The following is a 23,499-nucleotide window of genomic DNA, read 5'->3' as shown; positions in this document are numbered from 1 at the left end:
TGTGGCTTAAGTGGCAGAGCTCTAGCCTTGAGCACAAAGAGGCTCAGGGACAGTGCCCAGGCCCAGAGTTCATGCCCCATGACCAAAAAAAAAAAAAAGAGAAATTATTATTATTACTTTTTTTTAATACCCATCCTGGGCACTGTCCCTGGCCTTTTTTTGCTCAAGGCTAGTGCTCTACCTCTTGAGTTACAGCTCCCCTTCCAGCCGTCTTGGTGGTTAATTGGAGATTTGCGTCTCTTGCGTGCGTGTGCTCACACACATGCACACGCACACGCGTGCGCGCCTGAAGCCAGGGTTGTAGCTCAATGATGGAGCACTCGACTAGCAGGCATGAAACTCTGGTTCCAGTCCCAGTATCTAAAGGAAAAAGAAAGAAATGAGATCCTGGCACATTCTAGAACATTTGGAAATCACAGAAAACAAAGCACTGACAGTTCCCTCCCCACCCCCACAATCAGCTCTCCAGGTCAGATGCTTTTTCTCCCATTCTCCCTGCTCAGCGTATCTGTTTATGTCATTCTGTTCTCAGTCTGTGTAGGGGATTTTGCTCTTCCTGGGTTTGGGACCATTACCTCAGGAGGAAATTCACTCTTCTGCAATTAGCAAACATACTAGTTGATCCCAGGGGTAGGATGCGGAATTGGTGAGGTATTCAGTTCTTCCTCTTGTGTTTTGTTCTAATTTCTTTTCCCTGGGAATAACAGTAATTCTTGTAAATTTTCTTTTAAAAAAGTAGTAGTCAGGTGCTGGTGGCTCACGCCTGTAATCCTAGCTACTGAGGAGGCTGAGATCTGAGGATCGTAGTCCAAAGCCAGCCCAGGCAGGAAAGTCTGTGAGACTGAGCTCCAGTTAACCACCAGAAGAAAAGGAAATGACACTATGGCTCGAAGTGGTAGAGCAGTAACCTTGAGCAAAACTCAGGGACAGCATCTAGGCCCTGAGTTAAAGCCCCAACAACAGTATCAACAAAATTAGCACATATGAGTTGTACAAGGAGGATTTCATTGTGATATTGCGTATGTATAGTTTGTCCAGCTCACACTTACCTCTGTCCCTCTCCTTTATCTGTGTGTGTGTGTTTGTGCGCATGGGCACATGCTGGTATTGGAGCTTGAACTTAGGGCTTGGACACTGCCCCTTAACCTTTGCACTCAGGGATAGCCTTCTACCACTTGAGCCACAGATCCACTTTTTTTTTTTTTTTTTTTTTTTTGGTATGGGCTTAAACTCTGGGCCTGGGCGCTGTCCCTCAGTTCTTCAACTCAAGGTGAGAACTCTACCAGTTGAGCCACAGCACTACTTCTGGTTTTCTGGTGGTTTATTGGAGATAAGAGTCTCACAGAAGCCAGGCACCAGTGGCTCACGCCTGTAATCCTAACCACTCAGGAGGCTGAGATCTGAGGATCACAGTTCAAAGCCAGCCCAGGCAGGAAAGTCCGTGAGACTCTTACCTCCAATAAACCACTAGAAAACCGGAAGTGGCGCTGTGGCTCAAGCGGTAGAGCGCTCGTCTTGAGCTAAAGAGTGCAGGGACAGCGCCGAAGCCCAGAGTTCAAGCCCCACAACCGACCAAAAAAAAAAACTCTCTCGGACTTTCCTGCCCGGGCTGGCTTTGAACCATGATCCTCAGATCTCAGCCTCCTGAGTAGCTAGGATGACAGGTGTAAGTTACTGGTGCCCGGCTTGGCTTTTTCCTTCTGGTTAGTGGGAGATAATGAATCTCACATACTTTCCTGATTAGTCTGGCTTTGAACCTCAATCCTCAGATCCCAGCCTTCTGAGTAGCTGCTAGGATTACAGATGTAAGCCATTGGCACTGCCTACTTCTTTATCTTAAAACAATTCTTTCCTTCTTAAAACAATATAAACAGTTCTTACTGTTCCACTTTCATACATGAAAATAAACTACTCTGACTATATATGTATGTATGTATGTATGTATATGTATTTTTTTTTCCTCCTTCTTTTTGTTGGTCATGGGGCTTGCACTCAGGGCCAGGGCACTGTCCCTGAGCTTTTTCATTCAAGATTAGTTTTCTACCACTTGAGCCACAGCGCCATCTTCTGGTGGTTAATTGGAGATAAAGGTCTCAGGGACTTGCCTTCCCAGGGCTGCTTGGAATCCAAATCCTCAGATCTTAGCTCCTGTACAGCTAGGATGACAGGTGTGAACCACCAGCATCTGCCTCATATTCATTCTTATTCATCCCTGCTCCTGCTGGTACCCACTCCTCAAACAGCCTCTGCAGTTCTCAAGGCTCCTGGACCTAGATAAGCCTCTCTGATTCCTCCCTTAGCCTCTCCCGTCCACCATTCAGAGGCACACACCTGTTGCTGGGATGCCTGTGGTTTCATGGACTTAACTCTGTTTCAGCCCGTACCATGCCTTGCTGCTCCTCAGTGATGAGAAGTCCTTGCTGGCCGATCTCCCTGTTGACTGCTCCCCGGCACTGGTGCGTGTGATCAAGACCACGTCTCCTGTGAAGAACCTGCAGCAGCTCTCACAGGACGCCGATCTGGCCTTGCTGCAGGTAGGCCTCTGGGGCCCTGGATGGGCGGATAAAAGAGGTTCTGGGGCATCGAAGCAGGCAGCCCTCGGGTGAAGTCAGGAGGTATTGGGCATTGAGAAGGCAGGCTGCTAGCCCTGTTGCATGCCCAGGGCCCCTGTCTGGCTGAGAGCTTTTTCGTGGACTGTAGCGAATGAGCGTGGCTCTTGGAGTGAGAGTTAAGTCTGGCCTTGTAAGCCACAGGAACTCACTCCTCTGCTGAGGAGAGGTTAGGCACGCTGGGGGATAAAGGAGAGGGTTGCTTCCACGCTGAGCCTGGAGGAGGGATCCTCAGGCTGGATGGGGTGGGTCGGGAGTGCAGGGCACTTAGGGTATCATAGCTGACTCCCATAGCTCATCCATAGCTCAGGGAGCCTCACAAGTAGCTCGTGGCCAAGCACGTGGCCGGTGAAGTCCCGAAGCTTGCCTCAGTCTGAGCACAGCACTATGCTGTGTGTTCATACCCTGGCTTCGGCTGGCTGTGTAAATGCCTGCTTCTTGCTTTAGTGAAGAGGGAGAGGAGACGCAAAGAAGCTCCATCAGGGGTTGGATTGCTCTGGGGTCATCTGTGCGGGGCTGTGAGCCAGAGCCTGTGGGTGGCCAGACCCACCAGACAGTCACCAGGGGGCAGCAGACCCACCCTGGGACTCGAATGAGGCCACAGCATGGTGCAGGTGCTTGTCCCCTTCTGGTGGTTTCTTGGTGCTGTGTTGGGTCTGAGAGGCGGGTCTGGGAAGGGTGGCATGACCATGGTCTGTGCCTAGCAGACTCTCAAGCTGTTTTTAAATTCCTTCTTTCAGAATAGGCGTTCCCTGCTGGGTGCTGGTGGCTCAGGCTTGTAATCCTGGCTACTCTGGAGGCTGAGATCTGAGACTCAACTCAAGATTCAAAGCCAGCCTGAGCAGAAAAGCACCCAGATTATCTCAGATTAACCAGCAAAAAAAGCCAGAACTGGAGATGTGGCTCCAGCCTTGCGAGTGGGAGCATAGGGCCTGAGGTGGAGCCCAGCACCCGCGCCCAAACAACAGGAAGATGAGGATCCTCTTCCCTTTGAGAGAGAGCAGTTGGCAGATTCTGCCTTTGTGTTGCAGCCTGGCTCCTGGGCTGGCCAGGATCCCCTGAGCAGAGCCTGTCCTGCCTGCTCCAAGGCATCCAGACAGGGCCGTCCCGTACTTGCCACTCAGCACACCTGCGGGGTGAGAGCAGCCTTGTTCTCATGGGGAGGCCACAGGGGAGGCAGCCGTGGGCGTATTCACATTCTATGCCAACACTAGAAAGGGGCTGGCCACTTTTTATACTGTGAGCCTGTCTGATGGGGTCTGTGCTGGGTGTGTGACTGTAAAGTCTCTTTGGACAAAGCGTTGATGTCCTTTGATGTCTCCTTCACTTCTTGGCCTTGGCCTTGCCTGGAGGTGGGGAGAGCTGTTTATTTTTTATTTATTCATTTATTTTTTGTCTGGTCGTGATGGCTTGAACTCTGGGCCTGGGTGCTGTCCCTCAGCTCTTCAGCTCCAGGCAAGCGCTCTACCACTTGAGCCATTGCACCACTTCCGGTTTTCTAGTAGTTTATTGGAGATAAGAGTCTCACGGACTTTCCTGCCTGGGCTGGCTTTGAACCGTGATTCTTAGATCTCAGCCTCCTGTGTAGCTAGGATGACAGGCATGAGCCACCGGCGCCCGGCTTATTGTTTCCTTTCATACCTCCCCCTGCTGAGCTCTGTGCAGTCAGGGTTGGTACTGGGATGGCTGTGTGGAAGTCCCTGGGGCCCAGCCTTGCTGGCTCATCTTGCCAGCCTCTGGGACTGCTGCTTTGCTCGATGTCCCTGTGGGGAGCATGGCCTGGTGGTCCTGGCCTTCTGGGGAACGTCTGTATCAGTTACACATGCCACAAAATGACTTAAAGTTACTCGTGTCCATTTTAATCCAGAGAGTAGCAAAGTGTTGTTGTTACAGTAAGTTCTGATGGGCACCAGATCTCAGGAGGCTGAGATCTGAGGACTACAGTTTGAAGCCAGCCTGGGCAAGAAGGTGAGATTCTTTTCTTGTTTTGGTCAGTCATGGGGCCTGAACTCTGGGCCTGGGCGCTGTCCCTCTTCAGCTTAAGTCCTCTACCACTTGAGTCACAGCCTCACTTCCACCTTTTTCTGCTTCTGTGGTGCCAAGGAATTGAACCCAGGGCCTCATTCATGCAAGGCAAGCACTCTACCACTGAGCCACCTTCACAGTCCCAAAAGTGAGATTTTTTTTTTTTTTGGTCGGTTATGGGGCTTGAACTCTGGGTCTGGGCGCTGTTCCTCAGCTCTTCAGCTCAAGCGAGCGCTCTACCACTTGAGCTACAGCGCCACTTCCAGTTTTCTGGTGGCTCATTGGAGATAAGAGTCTCAAGGGCTTTCCTGCCCTGGTCTGGCTTTTGAACTGCGATCCTCAGATCTCAGCTTCCTGAGTAGCTGGGATTACAGGCCTGGGCCATGACACCCAGCAAGGTCTGGTCTTCTCGGCTTCCCTTTGCCTGTAGGTCTTCCAGCTTGCAGCTCACCTGGTGTACTGGGGCAAGGCTGTCATCATTTACCCACTGTGCGAGAACAACGTCTATGTCCTGTCTCCCAATGCCAGCGTTTGTCTGTGAGTATCACTAGTTTCCAGAGCCTGTAGTTGAGGGTAGGAAGGGATGGACTTGGCAGGGCGGTACCCCTGTGGTCCTGTACCCGAAGCCCAAAGCCCTGAGGCTGGGCTCTCGATTTCACCTTAATGCCCAGCCTTGGACATGCCCACATCTGGATTCCAGACTGGCTCAATGCTACACTGTTACTTGTCAGGATCCCCTTTCCTGGCTGAGATGAGCGGGACTTTGGTGGCTGGTGAAAAGGCAGGGTCTTGCTCTGCCTAGCAGAGGTCTGCCAGGATCCCTCGCTGCATCCTGTCCTCATCCGACCGTCCCGGCCTGCCCACCATCCCGTGATTCTCTGCAGCCCCCTGGGAGCCTGTGTTGAGAGCAGCTCGGGGTCAGCTGCCCACTGCTGTGTTCTTGTCCCAGGTACTCACCACTGGCTGAGCAGTTCTCCCACCAGTTCCCATCCCATGACCTGCCATCTGTTCTGGCCAAGTTTTCCTTGCCAGTCTCCTTGTCGGAGTTCAGGAGTCCTCTGGCCCCGCCAGTACAGGAGGTGAGTGAAGAAAGCTCGGGAGTCGGCCTGCAGCCTGTGAGCTCAGGTACCACCTCCTGACTGTCCTGTCCAAGAGGCCTTTCACACTGCCACCCCTCCTGCCTGGTGCTGGCAGCGTTCTGTGCAGCTGCGTGACCCGAAAGCCAGCTGTCAGGTGGCTGCCTGCACACACTTCACTCGTGACCAGTCTGTGTAGTCCCCTTAAAGGTGGAACTGAGGCTGGGTGCCGGTGGGTCACGCCTGTCATCCTAGCCACTCAGGAGGCTGAGATCTTAGGATCTCGGCTCAAAGCCAGCCTGGGTAGGAAAGTCTGTGAGACTCTGATCTCCAATAAACCACCAGAAAACTGGAAGTGGTGCTGTGGCTCAAGTGGTAGAACACTGGCCTTGAGCTGAAGAGCTGAGGGACAGTGCCGAGGCCCAGAGTTCAGGCCCCACTACCAACCAAAAAAAAAATAGTACTGAGTTAGCCTTGACCAGAGCGCACTAGCCTCTCCTGGTCCGTGCTGCTTTCCCACAGATGGAGGGTGCGATGGGAGCTTTTTCGTCTGAGCCTGGGTCCCACCTCCCAGGAGAGCTTGGCACCAGTCTCCTGGCTCCTTGGGGCTCGGCCTCAGGGCCCAGACTCTCCTTATCCAAAAGGACTTTTCAGTGGACCTTCCTGGGACTGCCCCTGCCCGGTGTGGCAGGGGGTGGAGAGGGGGAGAATGACTTCTGTGGGTGGCTTCCCTGTGCGCTTTAAGGTTCTATTGTACAGCCTCTTCCTTGGTGAGAGGAACCTGCCCCTCCCTTCCACCAACTGCCGGACCAGGGGCAGAGCCAGGTAGGACAGGGGCTGGGGCAAACTGGCTGTTTTCACAGCCTTGTCTCCAAAAACAAGGGATCGTTTTCACAGCCTTGTCTCCAAAAACAAGGCATCGGTTTTAACGTATGCCAGATCTCCTGAACTGAGTACTTAAAATTAAACCCTTTTCTTCTCAAACTGTGAATGAGAAAAAGATCCTGGTTTTTCAGTTAATTTAGACCCCGAGTATGACAGAGCCTTTCATTTCTGGGCGCCCGTGCCAGGTGGTACCAGCTGGATAAAGGCCACACCCTGCATCCGCTCTGTCTCTCCAGCTCCCTGCGGCTCTCGGGAGGGGCCAGCGGTGCTCCTGTCCCAGCACAGACTGCCCAGTTGTCTGGTTCATGTGGGGTGAGCAGTCCAGGCCATGCGTGAGCAGTTCCTTAGACCTTGCTGGGGGCTTGGACGCCCTGGCGTTGGTCCTGCCAACTCCGGGGGATGACGTGCTGTGCCGTGCTTACAAAGCTCCTGGGCCTGCCTCCCTTCCTTCCCTTCTCCCTCTTTCCTTCCTTTCCCTTCGTCCCTTCCTTGCCTCCTTCCTTTCTTCCTTTCCCTTCGTCCCTTCCTTCCTTTCCTTCTCTCCTTTATTAGCATACATTAGTTGTACAAGAGGGACTTCATTGTGACATTTGCACACACACACACACACACACACACAAATATCTATGTATTCTGATCACACTCATTCCCTAATCTCCCTTACCCATCCCCCTTCTTTTTAAAACAATTCTGGCATATTTCATTGCTTTCTTTTCATACAAGCAAATAAAACTACTGCAACTGTATCTACCATTCACTGTTTCCCTTCCCCTCCACTGGTACCTCTGTTCAAGAGAATCTGTTTTGCTCTTCCATTAAGTGTGTATAGTTGTGCCAAGGGTTTTTATCATGTAGTTCAGCCATGCATATGTTGTATTTTGCTCAGAACCATCTCCATGCCTTTCTCTGTCTTCCATCCCCCTATTTACAGTTTCATTGAGACTCCTTATTGCTTTCTTCACACACAGATGCAATACATTTAGAAGTTATTCACCCTCCGTCTTTCTGCTCCCCTCCCCCTAAATCCCGCAGGCAGCGTCATGTTCCGTGTGTTCCGTTACACGTAGATAGTTTGTCACCCTCTGGTTGTCTTGGGTTTGGCCAGGGTTAGTATATGCAGCCTCAACCCCACTCCCTTCTGGGCAGTGACTGGGCAGCGGTTCCTCCTAGACCTGAGGTGAGACCACTGGTGCCCTCCAACCAACCGTGAGGAGCTGGGTTAGATGTCAGCCCCCTGCACGCCTGTGGGAGGGAGGCAGGAGGTCCCTGTCCCTAGTTTTCTTCTGAAACCACCTAGGTGTCCGGGGCTGACTTGAAGGCAGACCCAGAGAGAATCTTCTGCTCATGGGCAGCTGCCTGCACCTTTTTTCTGAGCAGTATCTGGGCTTGTCCAAGAGTGCATTGGGGTCTGGGAGGGAAGCATTGTGGGTGACTGGAGGGGAGGCCAGCTCGGAGAAGTGGTGGGAGTGAGTGGAGGTGGGATCCGGGGGCCCTCCTGGCCCTGCCTTTCCTGAGGCGTGGCCGTGAAGAGCTGGCCAGCGTCCGGTGCTCCTTGGCCAAGGTGAGGGCCTCCTGCTTAGGAGTTGGCACCAGCTGGTTCTACCTTGGACATCGGTTTCCTTGTCCCCAGGAGGGAATTGTGTTGGGGTGAGGAAACTGGCTCAGCCCCCACCTCCTGTTCCTCACGCAGACCCAGCTCATCCAGATGGTGGTGTGGATGCTGCAGCGCCGGCTCCTCATCCAGCTGCACACCTACGTCTGCCTGATGGCCTCGCCCAGCGAGGAGGCGGCCCGCCTGCGAGAGGAGGACGTGCCCTTCCCCGCCAGGGTTGGCGGCCGCAGCCTCAGCACACCCAATGCCCTGAGCTTCGGCTCCCCAAGTAGGGTCCCCTTCAGCCCGAGTCCGGTAGTGAGGGAAGTCTGGGGTGGTGGCCAGGAAGCCTGGATGGGCACCTACCTGTCCTCACGTGTACACGTCCCTGTCTCCCTGTACCACCGTGGCTCTTCCGCAGAGCATGACTGGAGTTAGGAGCAGCCTAACCACCATCACAGACAGTTGAGACCCTCTCCGTCTGCTTTCTCTGAGACCCCGTGTCCACAGACAGCAGTGTTGCCATGACCCAGGCCTTTGGCTTGGGGAAGACGAGGGCCTGGTAGGTGTTTCTTGGCCTGAAGTCTGGTGTTGGGCTTCAGGCTTTATGCAAGACACCTACCTACACAGGGTGCTCTGCTCCCCTGACCCCGCCCTTCTCCCCATGAGGTGCTGGGCTCCACCCAGCATGGCTCTGGGTTAGATGTCAGGCCCCCCCCCCCCCCCCACCTCACAAGTCTAGCTGTGCCTCTGGGAGCCAGGGTCCCTGTCACTAGTTGTCTTCTGAATCGACCTGGCTGAGGCTGCGGAACCCAACCCAACCCTGCCTTGGGTGTAGGATGTGCAGCATGGCTACAGAGGACAGCTCCTTGGGTCCCAGGCCTGCCACATAGGAGGACACACTCCCAGGGATGCAGGTTTCTAGGTGCAGGCAGAAGGTTCAGGTAGAGTAACAGGAATCCTTGCTGTCTGACCTGTATCTCCCCTCCTCACTCCCTCCCCCCCCAGCCAGCAGTGATGACATGACTCTCACCAGTCCCAGCATGGACAACTCTAGTGCAGAGCTGCTCCCCAGTGGGGACTCCCCACTGAACAAGAGAATGACGGAGAACCTGCTGGCCAGTCTGTCAGAGCATGAACGGGCAGCCATCCTCAGTGTGCCCGCAGCCCAGAACCCCGAGGACCTCCGCATGTTTGCCAGGTGGGGGCAGAGGGTGACGGGGGGGGGGGGGGGTTTATGCCCAATTCCAGGGTCCTGAGAAAGCAGAAGGGGACATAGGTACATGTACATTCATGGTGGGGGAGGTGTGTTGAGCGCCCTCCTGGGGCAGAGATCCAGGCTTGGATGTGGAACTGTCACTGGCTAAGAGGCAGCAGCTCTGAGTTCTCACCCACAGGGGTCTTGGGAGCAGTTATAAGCTTAGGATGCCCATATGGTGGCCTAATGGCCTGCGGTCTGTCAGACTCACCCTGCCCAGGAAGGGTCAGGGTGTTGCATGTTGGCCTTCGGAGTGACTATGCCCCAGGCATTATGGACTATCTGCAGCTCTTCCAAACAGCTGGTCCAGGATTTTGTGCCAGCCTTAGCTGCAGAAAGCCCCCTGGAGCAGGGTCCCTGCCACAGCAGCACATAAAAGCCTCTTGCAGCCCCCTGCCTGTCAGGTCGCTGGCGTGGGCCATCCCTGGTGGGAGCAGCAGTGCCTCACGGGTTCATTTCAGGCTCTCCGATCATCCCTGGGACACTACCAAGGCACGGGGACGTACGTGTGTGTGTGTGTGTGCGCGCGCGCACGCGTGTGTGTGTGCGTGTGCGCCTCCACCTCTGCTCAGAGTTGATCCTCACTGGTGGCGGTGGGCCTCCGTGGGGCTGCCTGTGGGCCAGGCTCACGCCACCCTCTCTCCTCCAGGCTCCTTCACTACTTCCGAGGCCGCCACCACCTGGAAGAGATCATGTACAACGAGAACACACGGCGCTCCCAGTTGCTTATGCTCTTTGACAAGTTCCGTAGCGTCCTGGTGGTAACCACCCACGAGGACCCTGTCATTGCTGTCTTCCAGGCACTGCTCACTTGAGACCAGGCAGGGCAGGCAGGGGCTGCACACGTATGTCATGAACTGGCACCTCCATTTGGGGTTCTCTCATTGTGGGACCCTGAACCTGCTTCTCTTAAGGTCTGGCGTTGGATGGACAGCCATCCCTGGCTCTGCTCACTGAAGTCCTCCAGACCCCGGTGTGTCTGCTTCCTTGCTGTGGGCTCCAGTCAGGGTCAGCAGTACTCTTGCAGTCCTTGGGCACCTCAGCATCACTGAATTGGAGGGACACATACACAGAGGCTGCACCTTTCTAACCTTGGCTATCTTTGCTGTCTTTTCACCATCTACCCTGGAGAATGGGAGGAAACATTTGCCCATCCTTGCCCATCGGACAGCCGTGGCAGCATATTAGGTCTGAGCACCAGGCCGATCCAAAGCCAACACCACCTCTGTTCACCACGCACTCCCTTTCTCCCATCTTACCATCAGTCTTTCTTGCCTAGCATCACCACAGCATTACATAAACCACCAGCAGGCTTGCCGAGCTATCTCTGTCCTGGTCATCTGAAGGACAAGGGTGGGCATGGGCTGGCCCAAGTGAGCTTGAGTAGCCCTGTCACTCAAGGTTAGCCTGTGGCGGGGTAGCCTGACTGGGAGCACAGAACCCTGGACCTGGGTGTGTGCGTGTGCACACTGGGGCTTCCTGCAAGCACTGGCTGAAGATACGCTCATCTGTCAGCAGGGGTCTATCTGAAATGTAGGCAAGCGTTCCCTAGAAGCAAATATTTATTTGACATTTAAAAAATTAAAAGAACTTGTCTGAGTAGGCTCTATGTCCTGGCCTGTATGTCCTGCTCAGCCACTTTGTCCACCACACTGACCCAAGGGCAGCCCCGGATATAGAAGCGCAGGGGCTTCTTTGTCCACTCCCCCGCCTGACCAATGCCCACACGGGCTGCTGCCACTACAGCGGGTCCACTGGGCTGCGGGGACCCATACTCCAGCCACAGAGCCCCATCCTGGGCCAGGTCCCGCTGGTCAAAGCTCTTGTCAATGGCCAGGGCCTGGCACAGCTTGGAGGGGCCATTGCAGAGCTCCCGGTCTTTGATGGGGCGGCCGGCAGCACCCTTCCGGCATGTGCCGCGAAGCTGTCTCATGGACTCCAGTCCTTCGAGGGGCTCTAGTGCTCGCAGCAGGACACAAGATCCATCTCCTGTGGGACAGAGACACACCTTGAAAAACAGATTCCCCACACCTCCCTGCGCCAACATGCTTTCAGTTCTGCAAGGGTCATGCAGTGGCCTTTCTGCATGTGTATCTGCACTTGCTGCTTCTGGGTGCACCCTGGCAGGAGGATTTTGGAGACACTGAGCTTTCTTGCTCAAGGCTAGCACTCTACCATTTTGAGCCACATTGCCACTTCTGGTTTTCTGGTGGTTAACTGAAAATGAGAGTCTCACAGACATTCCTGCTCAGGCTGGCTTTGAACTGCAGTCCTCAAATCTCAGCCTCCTGAGGAGCTAGGATATTACAGGTATGAGCCACAGGTGCCCAGCAGGATGTATCTTCTACCTGCCTCCCCTTGTCTCCATATCTGCATTCACAAGGCAGCTGAGCCTTCTCTAAGAGCCTCTGGCAGGCAGCAAGACCTTCCACCATTGCATCATGTAACCAACACTTAGCTGTAGAGACTTAAACACAGTGAGTGCTCAGCAGCAGCCTCTGTAGCTTCCTGCCTTCCCCTGGTCCTGTAATTGCCAGTAGCTATGCCCCAGCAAAAGCTCAGAGAGCAAGGAATGCCCACTTTCCCCTGGCCGGTTCCTGGGGGCTCCCCGCCTGCCACGCCCCTCAACACCCCCCGGCCAAACTGGTTCATGGCAGAGCAGCAGCCAGTGATACATGCTGGGAGAGCCCTATCTGTGATTCTGAGGAGAGGACACATGGCGGCAGGAGGTGCCTTAGGGCCCCAGCTTCCTTGGAGTCTCTTCTGGCCCAACCTTCTATCAGACTGGACTACTTCATGGGCTAGAAATGATGGGCTGACACTCTTGGGCCTAGCGGCCTTACAGTGACAGACACCCCAATTCTTCCTGCCCTGTGTGTCTGGAAAGGCCCTCAGGCTTCCTGGCTGAAGACTGATAGCCTGGGCTCTGGCAGAGCAACCCTGACTCCAGTACAGCTGCTCTCCTGGGACGCTCACTGCCACTGGCCTGTGAGGCTCTGGCTGCCGAGGTCCTGGGAGTCACCTGTTAGTCCCTGCTCTTGGGCCTTGACTACAAGATTGTACCTTGTCCCAGTGCCTGTCCAGGGTGGACAAAGCCATGTTCTCCATCCCAGCTTGCACCTGGCAAACAATAGGTTCTTCTAAGTACATGCCATTCAGCTGGCCAGTTTTCAAATGCAAGACAGAAACGACAGCAAGCAAAGCATGAAGCTCCTGGGCTTTTGGCCTTGCTGCTCTCGGCTTCCCACCTGATTCCCTGTGTGCCCAGTGAGGACTGCAACAGGGGCAGGTCCCAGGCCTGTGAGTGTGCACCTGCCCCTTCTGCCTCCCTGCCCTCCCTGCTCCTGAGCCACCTGGGAATGGGCACAGAGAAAGCTTCACCTTACCAAGCCGTCTCCTGTCCTCTGTAGCCCTCAGTGCTCACGCTCTTAAGTCTTAAGTGGCTCCTGGCCCCCGTGTGTGCTGCTCATACTCCCTGAGCCAAATGGACGCTCCTAGAGCATCTGGTCACATGTTCACATGCCAGACCATGAGCCCCTTGCTGGCATCCCTGAGCATCTGGTTCAACAGGCTGAACGTTCAGCAGACCAACGCTGGGACGGGCCAGCTGGACTTTGCTCCTTCAGCAGGATGCTTTGGCCTCAGACCCCGCCCTGTCTCCTGTACCTGGCACCGAGCTACGTGCTCACTGGGCTCCCCTCTGGAACCGCAAGCACGTGGGTAAGCCCTCACAGGTGCACTGAACCTGTGTCTCCACTCATGATATCCAGAGTCAGAATTCTGCGGTGGCAGCTGTCCTGAGTACTGTGGGGTGGCTGTCGGCACCCTCTATCTCCTAGATGACAGAACCCCCAAACACTGCCGAAGAGAACTGTCCCTGGGTGAGAACTGATGGAGACCTCAAAATAGACTAGCGAAGCTCTGGGGTAAGCTCCCATTCCCTACCACCAGTCCCTTCTGCATTTACACCAGCACTCAGCTCTGCGCTGAGACAAGTGGTAATGTTAAGGGAACAATGCACTCTGGAGCCCCTGACCCCTTGAAATATCCTTGGGCCATAACAAGCAACCAGAGTACCTGGTACTGTGACCTGGCCCTGGAGCGGCACTCCCTGCCTACCTCCTCTTGTCCTCCTCTGGGGGGTCCCTCAGTCCAGTGCCACTAACCTTGGCTGGAGACATTCATGCAGAAGTACATGCCATAGATGATGTACACATATAGAGTCCCCGCTTTCATGAACATGCTGCGGTTGCGGGGGGTCTGCCGGCCACCCCTCGAGTGGGCTGCTTCATCCTCCGGCCCCACGTAGGCCTCTGTCTCCACTATGCGGCCACGAAGCTCCGTGCCATCGGCAAGTCGCCGGACAAGGACCTGTGGGCAGTCCCTCTGTTCAGGGCCATAGGGACAGGGTCTACCCCAGCCCCCAGCTCAGACCCCCTGTAGGCTCAGGATATGTGCCAGGTGTCTAGGCACAGTGGGCCTCCCACCCGTCTTCTCCATGCTGCTACTTGTGCTGGCACTGAGCCTGAAAGCTGCTGAGGCCATCTGTCCCAGTGTCGTCCCCCCCCCCCCCCCCACTGGGCTTGAACGCAGGGCCTTGCTCTCTCACTTGGCTTTTTCACTCAAGGCTGGCACTCTACCCTTTGCCATTTCCAAGGCCACCAATCTGCCTGGCCACCACACTGTAGGTCTTGCTCACCAAGAGTCCTGACCACAGGTTGTCATCTCAAACTTCAGCAAGAGGTTGAAGATTCTTGGAAGTTCATTGTTCACTGATGCCACGCCTACTCCAGTGGAGTCTGCTTAGCATGGGAAACCTGCTTTCAGACCTGAGAATGGGGCTTCACAGAGACCTATCTCTGAAATGGGACTTCACCGAAGTCTACCTCAGAGAATGGGGCTTCACAGAGATCTATCTCTGAGAATGGGACTTCACTCAAGTCTACCTCAGAGAATGGGGCTTCAAACAGGCCTACCTCCTGGGAAGGCTGGCAAACCCCAGGGAAAGATGTGTTTCTTTCCCTGCTTTTCTTTTCCTCACTGTATAGGAGTGCCTATTAATCTTTTACTGTTTCTGCTGCTCATTGTGCTTACTCATGCTCAACGTTCCCTTATTCAAAGCTCTTTCTTGAAAGTGTTGACGACTCCAACATCTGATGAGTGTCTTAAAAATATGACTAACTCACCAGAGTTAAGTGCTACCCTGAAAGCCCCTCTTATGGAGGCTAGTAGACAAGTCATAAGTAAATATAAAAGTATTGGGGGTTTCACAACTCACTTCAGCAGAATGAATTGTTTGTAAGAGATTTACAAGAAGCTGTAGGCTCGGCTAGAACAGAAAGAATGTATGGCAATTGCTGAGATAACTACTTAGGAGAAAGAATTTCCTGTTACTCTCTTTCATTTACTAAGAGACTTGCTAGATCTAGGCCTCCGTGGCGCTCACTATTAAAGAAGGAACAGGAAAGATCTTATGGGACAGTTAAGGCCTCTATAAAAATAGGTAATGGAAGCCGGGCGCTAGTGGCTCACGCCTGTAATCCTAGCTACTCAGGAGGCTGAGATCTGAGGATCGCGGTTCAAAGCCAGCCCGGGCAGGAGAGACCGTGAGACTCCTATCTCCAATAAACCACCAGAAAACCGGAAGTGGTGCTGTAGCTCAAGCGGTAGAGCGCTCGCCTTGAGCTGAAGAGCTGAGGGACGGCGCCCAGGCCCAGAGTTCAAGCCCCACGACCAACAAAAAATAAAATAAAAAATAAAAATAGGTAATGGTTAATTGGTGTCAAACATCGAAACCCATTGTATTTCTTAGAGATAAGCCGGAAACAAGTGCCTATCAGGCGACCAGCTGGTGACCACCCAAAAATGAAGCCATGCAGCAAGATTGTGTAACCTTCTGCCCTTTCTTATGGAGACTTTTTGCTATAAAAGTTTGTTATCCTCTGCATTAAATCGCACTCAGCATCCACTCCTCTTGTGTGTGAGTTGTCTGTTTGCCATCTCCCCACCTATTCCAGTTCCTCCTCTAGGTGTCCTCCATTGTCCCGACAGAGCCGGTCCGCGGCACACTGAGTCTCTACTTTTCCATCTCCTCTCAGGATTCCCTTGAGAACCATGCTCAGCATGAAGCCAGGCAGTGTAGAAGGGACAGGGACCCTACTCAACCACCTAGGGAATTCCCAGTCTGTGTCATGTCCCCAGTCTCTGCTGTGAAAGCAGTCCCAAGCTGGGTGCCAGTGGCTCACGCCTGTCATCCTAGCTACTCAGGAGGCTGAGATCTGAGGATCGCGCTTCAAAGCCAGTCCTGGCAGGAAAGACCATGAGACTCTTACCTCCAGTTATTTACCTGATGGCTCGAGCAGCGGTACAGAGCTAGCCTTGAGCTGAAGAGCTGAGGGACAGTGCCCAGGCCCAGAGTTCAAGCAACCACAACCAACACCAACAAAAAGATAAAGGTGAGCTAGATGGTGGTGGCTCACACCTGTAATCCTAGTAACTGAGAAGGCTGAGATCTGAGGATCATGATTTGAAGCCAGCCTGGGTCTCCAGTTAATCACTAGAAAACTGGAAGTGGAGCAGTGGAGAGCACTAGCCTTGAAGAAAAGGAGCTCGGGAACAGTGCTCAGGCCCTGAGTTCAAGCCCCAGGATCACCAACAACAAACCCAGGCCAGGCAGGAAAGTGTGACACACTTTTATCACCAATTAACCACAAAAAGCCTGAAGTGGACCTGTAGCTCAAGTGGTAGAGTGTTAGCCTTGAGCAAAATGCTCAGGGTTGGGATGCAAGCCCCAGAGCTAGTTAAATAAATAAATGAACGAATGAATGAAAAAGAAGTGGGCCATGAAGGTCAGGCTGTGCTTTGGCACCTATGGCGCTTCAGACAGACCCAGCTAACTCTGGCTGTGTACACAGGCTAACAGGTTGGGCCTTCTCGCTTCCTGTCCACCTGGCATAGCTCAGATCCTCACCCTATACTGAGCTGCCTCTGGGGAAACTGCTTGAGCTGTCCCAAGCAACTCTGATGCTAGCAACACCCTGGCAGCCACCTTCAGTCCCAAGTGCCTGAAATGAGCGCATGGTGTCATGCAGACAGGCCCCAGCCAGGGAACCAGCTGTGTGAGCAGACGACACACAATGGACACGCAATGGACTGCGGCGTCTGCAAGTGGCCTTTCCTGAGGAGGACCCCGGGTGGGAGAGGCTGAGGACGCAGCTTGCTGCCGTCATTGCCAGGGCAGGAGCCATTGCTGTTCTCCTTTTTCTTTCCAGCGACCCCAGATAACTGGGACCCAACTATCCAGGAGCTTTTGCGTGAGCGCTAGTGAGGCGCACCTGGGCAGCGGTCACCCCGGGGCGGATGTTACCTGTCCCAGAAATGCCCGGGCGAGGGGGACTGCTGGCTGGTTGAAAAACTCCGTCCCCAGCCGCACACCACACTCCTTTGGACTGGAGAAGTAGACGCTGCGTTGGAGGCCCGGGGTCCGGGGCGGCCCCCAGCGCGGCGCCCGGGGAGGGGAGGCCCGCAGGGTGTCCGCTGGCGACCGCGGCTCTCCCGCCTCTGCCTGCCGCTGCTGCCTTTTTTGCCGGGTCTTCGGGAAAAGCTAAAACCGGAGGGGAAACGGATCTCTAGGTGCGGAAGGCCCGGGGTGTGCCTCGGTTTCCCCGTCTGCAACGGGCAGCGCCCACGCCACAGGTAGTCACGAAGCCAGGGCACCGCCGCGGGGGTCTGGGCCAGCCCGGGAGGCCCCGCACCCCCCGCCGGCCCCGAGGCCCCGCACCCCCGCCGGCCCCGCGACCCCCGCCGGCCCCGAGGCCCCGCACCCCCGCCGGCCCCGCGCCCCCCGCCGGCCCCGAGGCCCCGCACCCCCGCCGGCCCCGAGGCCCCGCACCCCCGCCGGCCCCGAGGCCCCGCGCCCCCCGCCGGCCCCGAGGCCCCGCGCCCCCCGCCGGCCCCCGAGGCCCCGCGCCCCCCGCCGGCCCCGAGGCCCCGCACCCCCACACCCCCGCCGGCCCCGCGCCCCCCGCCGGCCCCGAGGCCCCGCACCCCCCGCCGGCCCCGAGGCCCCGCACCCCCCGCCGGCCCCCGCACCCCCCGCCGGCCCCGAGGCCCCGCACCCCCCGCCGGCCCCGAGGCCCCGCACCCCCCGCCGGCCCCGCACCCCCCGCCGGCCCCGAGGCCCCGCACCCCCCGCCGGCCCCGAGGCCCCGCACCCCCGCCGGCCCCGAGGCCCCGCACCCCCCGCCGGCCCCGAGGCCCCGCACCCCCCGCCGGCCCCGCACCCCCCGCCGGCCCCGAGGCCCCGCACCCCCACACCCCCGCCGGCCCCGCACCCCCCGCCGGCCCCGAGGCCCCGCACCCCCCGCCGGCCCCGAGGCCCCGCACCCCCCGCCGGCCCCGAGGCCCCGCACCCCCCGCCGGCCCCGAGGCCCCGCACCCCCCGCCGGCCCCGAGGCCCCGCACCCCGCGGGGACCCGGGCCTCACCGACGGCCGCCACCCCCCGGAGGTCCGGACCCGCCAGACCGGAGCGAACGGTGACGTGACCGTGGCCGCGGCCTCTCACCCGGCTCGCTCCCCGTCCGGCCCCGGCGCCTTCCGGGCGGCGCGCTCGTCCCGGACGCGGAGGTCCGTCGGGCGCGGCCTCGGGCGCCGGCTCCCCGCGAGCTCGGGCCGCGCCGTGCGCTCGCATCGGGCCGCTCGGCCAGCGCGTCCCGGCCGCCGGAAGCGCGGGGGCGGGCGGGAGTGGGCGGGGCCGCGCCTGCGCGGAAGGCGCCGGGGAAAGGCGCCACGGCCCCGGGTACGGGATCGGGGAGAGGCTCCGGCCGGGGGGCGTCAGAGCGCACGGGGTGGGGCCGGAGACCGCGCCTCCTGTGTCCGGAGGGCCTGGCCCCGCGGTCCGGCTCTCCGCCGGAGCAAGGGGCGGGCGGGGACTCTGCCCCCGCCGCGCACCACCAACCCGCGCTCCCCGCCGCCCGCCCCCCGACCCGAGCTCCCCGCCGGTCCCCGACCCGAGCGCGCCGCCCGCCCCCCGACCCGAGCGCGCCGCCCGCCCCCCGACCCGAGCGCGCCGCCGGCCCCCGACCCGAGCGCGCCGCCGGTCCCCGACCCGAGCGCGCCGCCCCCCGACCCGACCTCCCCGCCGGCCCCCGACCCGACCTCCCCGCCCGCCCCCCGACCCGACCTCCCCGCCCGCCCCCCGACCCGACCTCCCCGCCCCCCGACCCGACCTCCCCGCCCGCCCGCCGACCCGAGCTCCCCGCCGCCCCCCGACCCGACCTCCCCGCCCGCCCGCCGACCCGAGCGCGCCGCCCCCCGACCCGACCTCCCCGCCGCCCCCCGACCCGACCTCCCCGCCGCCCCCCGACCCGACCTCCCCGCCGCCCCCCGACCCGACCTCCCCGCCGCCCCCCGACCCGACCTCCCCGCCCGCCCGCCGACCCGAGCTCCCCGCCCGCCCGCCGACCCGACCTCCCCGCCCGCCCCCCGACCCGACCTCCCCGCCCGCCCCCCGACCCGACCTCCCCGCCCGCCCCCCGACCCGACCTCCCCGCCCGCCCCCCGACCCGAGCTCCCCGCCCGCCCCCCGACCCGAGCTCCCCGCCCGCCCCCCGACCCGACCTCCCCGCCCCCCGACCCGACCTCCCCGCCGGCCCCCCGACCCGAGCTCCCCGCCGGCCCCCCGACCCGCGCTCCCCGCCCCCCGACCCGACCTCCCCGCCCGCCCCCCCGACCCGAGCGCCCCGCCCGCCCCCCGTGTCCGCGGCCCCTCCGTTGCCCGTGTCCGCGGCCCCTCCGTTGCCCGTGTCCGCGGCCCCTCCGCCCCCCCGTGTCCACGGCCCCTCCGCCCCCCGTGTCCGCGGCCCCTCCGCCCCCCGTGTCCGCGGCCCCTCCGCCCCCCGTGTCCGCGGCCCCTCCGCCCCCCGTGTCCGCGGCCCCTCCGCCCCCCGTGTCCGCAGGGCCCCTCCGCCCCCCGTGTCCACGGCCCCTCCGTTGCCCGTGTCCGCGGCCCCTCCGCTCCCCCCCCCCCGTGTCCGCGGCCCCTCCGCTCCCCCCCCCCGTGTCCACGGCCCCTCCGCTCCCTGTGTCCGCAGGGCCCCTCCGTTCCCCGTTCCCGTGTCCGCAGGCCTCCCCCACACCGTGTCCGCGGCCCCTCCGCTCCCCGTGTCCTCAGGGCCCCTCCGCTCCCCGTGTCCTCAGGGCCCCTCCGCTCCCCGTGTCCTCAGGGCCCCTCCGCTCCCCGTGTCCTCAGGGCCCCTCCGCTCCCCGTGTCCGCAGGCCTCCCCCACACCGTGTCCGCGGCCCCTCCGCCCCCCCCCCGTGTCCGCGGCCCCTCCGCTCCCCGTGTCCGCGGCCCCTCCGCCCCCCGTGTCCGCGGCCCCTCCGTTCCCCGTGTCCGCGGCCCCTCCGCCCCCCGTGTCCGCGGCCCCTCCGTTCCCCGTGTCCGCGGCCCCCTCCGCCCCCCGTGTCCGCGGCCCCTCCGCCCCCCGTGTCCGCGGCCCCTCCGCCCCCCGTGTCCGCGGCCCCTCCGCTCCCCGTGTCCGCAGGGCCCCTCCGCCCTCCGTGTCCGCAGGGCCTCCCGCACACCTTGCAGCCTGTACAAATCCTTGAGGTCCTCCTGAACTGTCCCTGACTGTGTGCCCCCGGCTCAGCCCCACAGCACAGCAGCTGGAGTGGAGTGGACGCCATGGCCACGTGCCTGCCACCCTCCCCTGCCTCGGGCACCTGGCCCCAGGCAGGGCCCTGTTCTGCTGCCTGGCTGACCAGCCGGGGCTAGCCTGTGGCTCAGGCCAGGGCCCAGCGTCCACCCCATCCTGGGGGGGGGCAGGGCACCTCTGCATCCTGAGGAGGGAGAGAGGGCATCTCTGCATCCTGAGGAGGGAGGGAGGGTACCTCTGTGTCCTGGGGAGAGAGGGAGGACACCTCTGTGTCCTGGGGAGAGAGGGAGGGCACCTCTCTGTCCTGGGGAGGGACGGAGGGAGGACACCTCTGAGTCCTGGGGAGGGAGGGAGGACACCTCTGAGTCCTGGGGAGGGAGGGAGGGCACCTCTGTGTCCTGGGGAGGGAGGGAGGGCACCTCTGTGTCCTGGGGAGGGAGGGAGGGAGGACACCTCTCTGTCCTGGGGAGGGAGGGAGGGAGGACACCTCTGAGTCCTGGGGAGGGAGGGAGGGCACCTCTGTGTCCTGGGGAGGGAGGGAGGGAGGGCACCTCTGTGTCCTGGGGAGGGAGGGAGGGAGGGCAGCTCTGTGTCCTGGGGTGGAAGGAGGGAGGGCAGCTCTGTGTCCTGGGGTGGAGGGAGGGAGGGCACCTCTGTGTCCTGTGGGGGGAGGGAGGGAGAGAGGGAGGGCAGCTCTGTGTCCTGGGGAGGGAGGGAGGGCACCTCTCTGTCCTGGGGAGGGAGGGAGGGAGGGCACCTCTGTGTCCTGGGGGTGGAGGGAGGGAGGGCACCTCTGTGTCCTGGGGTGGAGGGAGGGAGGGCACCTCTGTGTCCTGGGGTGGAGGGAGGGAGGGCAGCTGTGTGTCCTGGGGTGGAGGGAGGGAGGGCACCTCTGTGTCCTGGGGGGGAGGGAGGGAGAGAGGGAGGGCAGCTCTGTGTCCTGGGGAGGGAGGGAGGGCACCTCTCTGTCCTGGGGAGGGAGGGAGGGAGGGCAGCTGTGTGTCCTGGGGAGGGAGGGAGGGCACCTCTGTGTCCTGGGGTGGAGGGAGGGAGGGCACCTCTGTGTCCTGGGGGGGAGGGAGGGAGGGAGGGAGGGCAGCTCTGTGTCCTGGGGAGGGAGGGAGGGAGGAGGGCACCCCTTTGCTGCTGTTTGCTGCATGTGCAGGGTAGGGGTAGGGAAACTGTGTTCTAAATCCCCGCTGAAGGTCTGGGAAGGTGGCTCAGTGGTAGAGCGCTTGCCTTGCATGAATGAGACCCTGGATTCAATTCCTCAGCTCTACATAAGCAGAAAAAGCCTGAAGTGGCACTGTGGCTCACATGGTAGAGCACTGGCCTTGAGCTGGAGAGCCGAGGGACAGCGCCCAGGCCCCAACTAAAAACAACATCAGGGGCTGGGAAGGTGGCTCAGTGGTAGAGCGCTTGCCTTGCATGCCTCTGAGGCCCTGGGTTCTATTCCTCAGCACCACAGAAGCAAAAAGAAAAAAGCCGGAAGTGGCGCCGTTGCTCAAGTGGTAGAGCGCTAGCCTTGAGCTGAAGAGCTGAGGGACAGCGCCCAGACCCAGAGTTCAGGCCCCACGACCGGACCCAAAAAAATAAATAAAATAAAAACAACATCAACAAATCCCAGTGGCAGAGGCAGGGAGGTCTGGCTGCCCCCCCCCCCCCAGCCACTCTGCCCAAAGATGACTCCCCTTTTCTGTGGGAACAACGCTCCCTTCCCCCTCCCAGTCTGAGGAGCCAGCACCATACCACAGCCCCTGGTGTGGCATGGGCAGCCTGGCCCTGCCCAGGAGGTGGCTGATGTGAGGGCCTGAGCGAGCGTGGGGAAGTGGTACAATCTCTGTCCCACCCCCACTTCCCCCACCCCCACTTCCGGCTGCAGGCTGGCCTGCGGGCCGGGTCTTCCCATAGTGGTCTGCAGGCAGACTGAAGCCCAGTGGAGGCTGAGAGGAAGGGCTTGTCCCTCCTGTGCCTGGTCATGGCTGGCTGGAGGGAGGCTGGCTGGAGGGTGGCTGGGGGTTGGCTGGGGGCTGGCTGGAGGGAGGCTAGGGGCTGGCTGGAGGGAGGCTGGCTGGAGGGTGGCTGGAGGGTGGCTGGGGGCTGGCTGGAGGGAGGCTGGAGGCTGCCTGGAGGGAGGCTGGGGGCTGGCTGGAGGGAGGCTGGGGGCTGGCTGGAGGGAGGCTGGGGGCTGGCTGGAGGGAGGCTGGGGGCTGGCTGGAGGGAGGCTGGCTGGAGGGAGGCTGGGGGCTGGCTGGAGGGAGGCTGGCTGGAGGAAGGCTGGAGGGAGGCTGGGGGCTGGCTGGAGGGAGGCTGGCTGGAGGGAGGCTAGGGGCTGGCTGGAGGGAGGCTGGGGGCTGGCTGGAGGGAGGCTGGGGGCTGGCTGGAGGGAGGCTGGCTGGAGGGAGGCTGGGGGCTGGTGTTGGGGGGTGGGGGCTGCACCCTGGGGCTGGTGTTGGGGGGTGGGGGCTGCACCCCCGGGCTGGTTTAGGGAGGCTGGCTGGAAGAAGGCTGGGGGCTGGCTGGAGGGAGGTTGGAGGGAGGCTGGGGGCTGGTTGGAGGAGCAAGGCTTCCAGGCTGCAGAGGGTTGAAGCCTCCTGCAGCTATGAATGTGTGGCTGTCAGTCCCCTGGTCCAGCAAACGGCTCTGTGGGGTGGGCTGCTAGCTGCTGAAGCAGGGTCCCAGGCCCATGTTCAGAAGGGATGGGCTGCGGCCGCCCCGTCTGGCCCGGCCCTCTGGGATGACGGGGGTCAGCTGTTTCTTGAGGAGAGAGGGCAGCAGCTGCCTAGCAGGCCCAGGAATGGGGTGGGCTGCCATTTCCCTTCAGAAAGCCTTGGTACCCAGGCCACGAGCCCTGGGCCCAGGAAGCTACTAGGGGCCAGGGGAGGGGCAGCTGCTTCGGATGGTCTGTGGCTTCCGGCGTCTGTCTAGCTGGACCCCTTTCGCCAGCAGCTGGTTCCAGGGCCATCCCTGCACCTGCGTGCGCATCTGCTTCCTAGGTGTGCGCAGAAGGCCCCAAGAAGCCGAGAGCCTTATTCTGGAGTGTTCTGTGGCCGAGAGGCTCTGCTGTGGATGCCAGAGTTGCTGTGGGGGGTCCTCTTCCTGGCTAGGGCTCCTAGTGCTCTCTCAAGCCCTGAAGCCAGGTCCAGCCCCAGACACCCACCTGGCAGCCTCAGGTGTATGAGGAAGCTTCATCCGACTCATTTCTCCACAATAAATGAACCCAGGGACCAAGATTCCCTGTGAGGCTGCTTCTCCCACACCCCAGGTCAGCAAGGTAGGCACGAAGTGGAGAGAGTGTGCTGGGGACATGTGCGTTTGCTCTCCTAGCTCACTCTGCCCCATGTCCTTATTCAGGAGATGCCTGAGGCTGGGACTCGCTGACACCGAGATGGGTTTCCC

General features: G+C 60.0%; 2 protein-coding genes across 2 annotated transcripts in view; one reads left to right on the top strand and one right to left on the bottom strand.

The window, feature by feature from the left end:
* The window catches only part of Nprl3 (NPR3 like, GATOR1 complex subunit), a 32,005-nt gene extending 20,952 nt beyond the window's left edge, over positions 1 to 11,053 (top strand). The window contains exons 8-13 of the mRNA XM_042668667.1: positions 2,378 to 2,534; positions 5,065 to 5,171; positions 5,584 to 5,713; positions 8,286 to 8,475; positions 9,195 to 9,387; positions 10,094 to 11,053. Of these exons, the coding sequence (XP_042524601.1) occupies positions 2,378 to 2,534; positions 5,065 to 5,171; positions 5,584 to 5,713; positions 8,286 to 8,475; positions 9,195 to 9,387; positions 10,094 to 10,259 (943 nt within the window). The 3' untranslated portion in view covers positions 10,260 to 11,053. The remainder of the gene's footprint in view (positions 1 to 2,377; positions 2,535 to 5,064; positions 5,172 to 5,583; positions 5,714 to 8,285; positions 8,476 to 9,194; positions 9,388 to 10,093) is intronic.
* Positions 10,464 to 18,134, bottom strand: Mpg (N-methylpurine DNA glycosylase). The gene is made up of 4 exons (XM_042668657.1): positions 18,009 to 18,134; positions 16,811 to 17,047; positions 13,611 to 13,815; positions 10,464 to 11,433 (listed from the first exon to the last, which is right to left on the bottom strand). Exons 1-4 carry the CDS (start codon positions 18,132 to 18,134, stop codon positions 11,051 to 11,053), a joined length of 951 nt encoding a protein of 316 aa, XP_042524591.1. The 3' UTR covers positions 10,464 to 11,050.
* Between the last annotated feature and the right edge of the window lie 5,365 nt (positions 18,135 to 23,499).

The sequence above is a fragment of the Dipodomys spectabilis genome, unplaced genomic scaffold (assembly GCF_019054845.1).
Source record: "Dipodomys spectabilis isolate Male_0828 unplaced genomic scaffold, ASM1905484v1 ptg000461l, whole genome shotgun sequence".
Taxonomy (NCBI): domain Eukaryota; kingdom Metazoa; phylum Chordata; class Mammalia; order Rodentia; family Heteromyidae; genus Dipodomys; species Dipodomys spectabilis.
The sequence above is the reverse complement of the archived record's forward strand: the minus strand, read 5'-3'. Positions and strand labels throughout refer to the sequence as shown.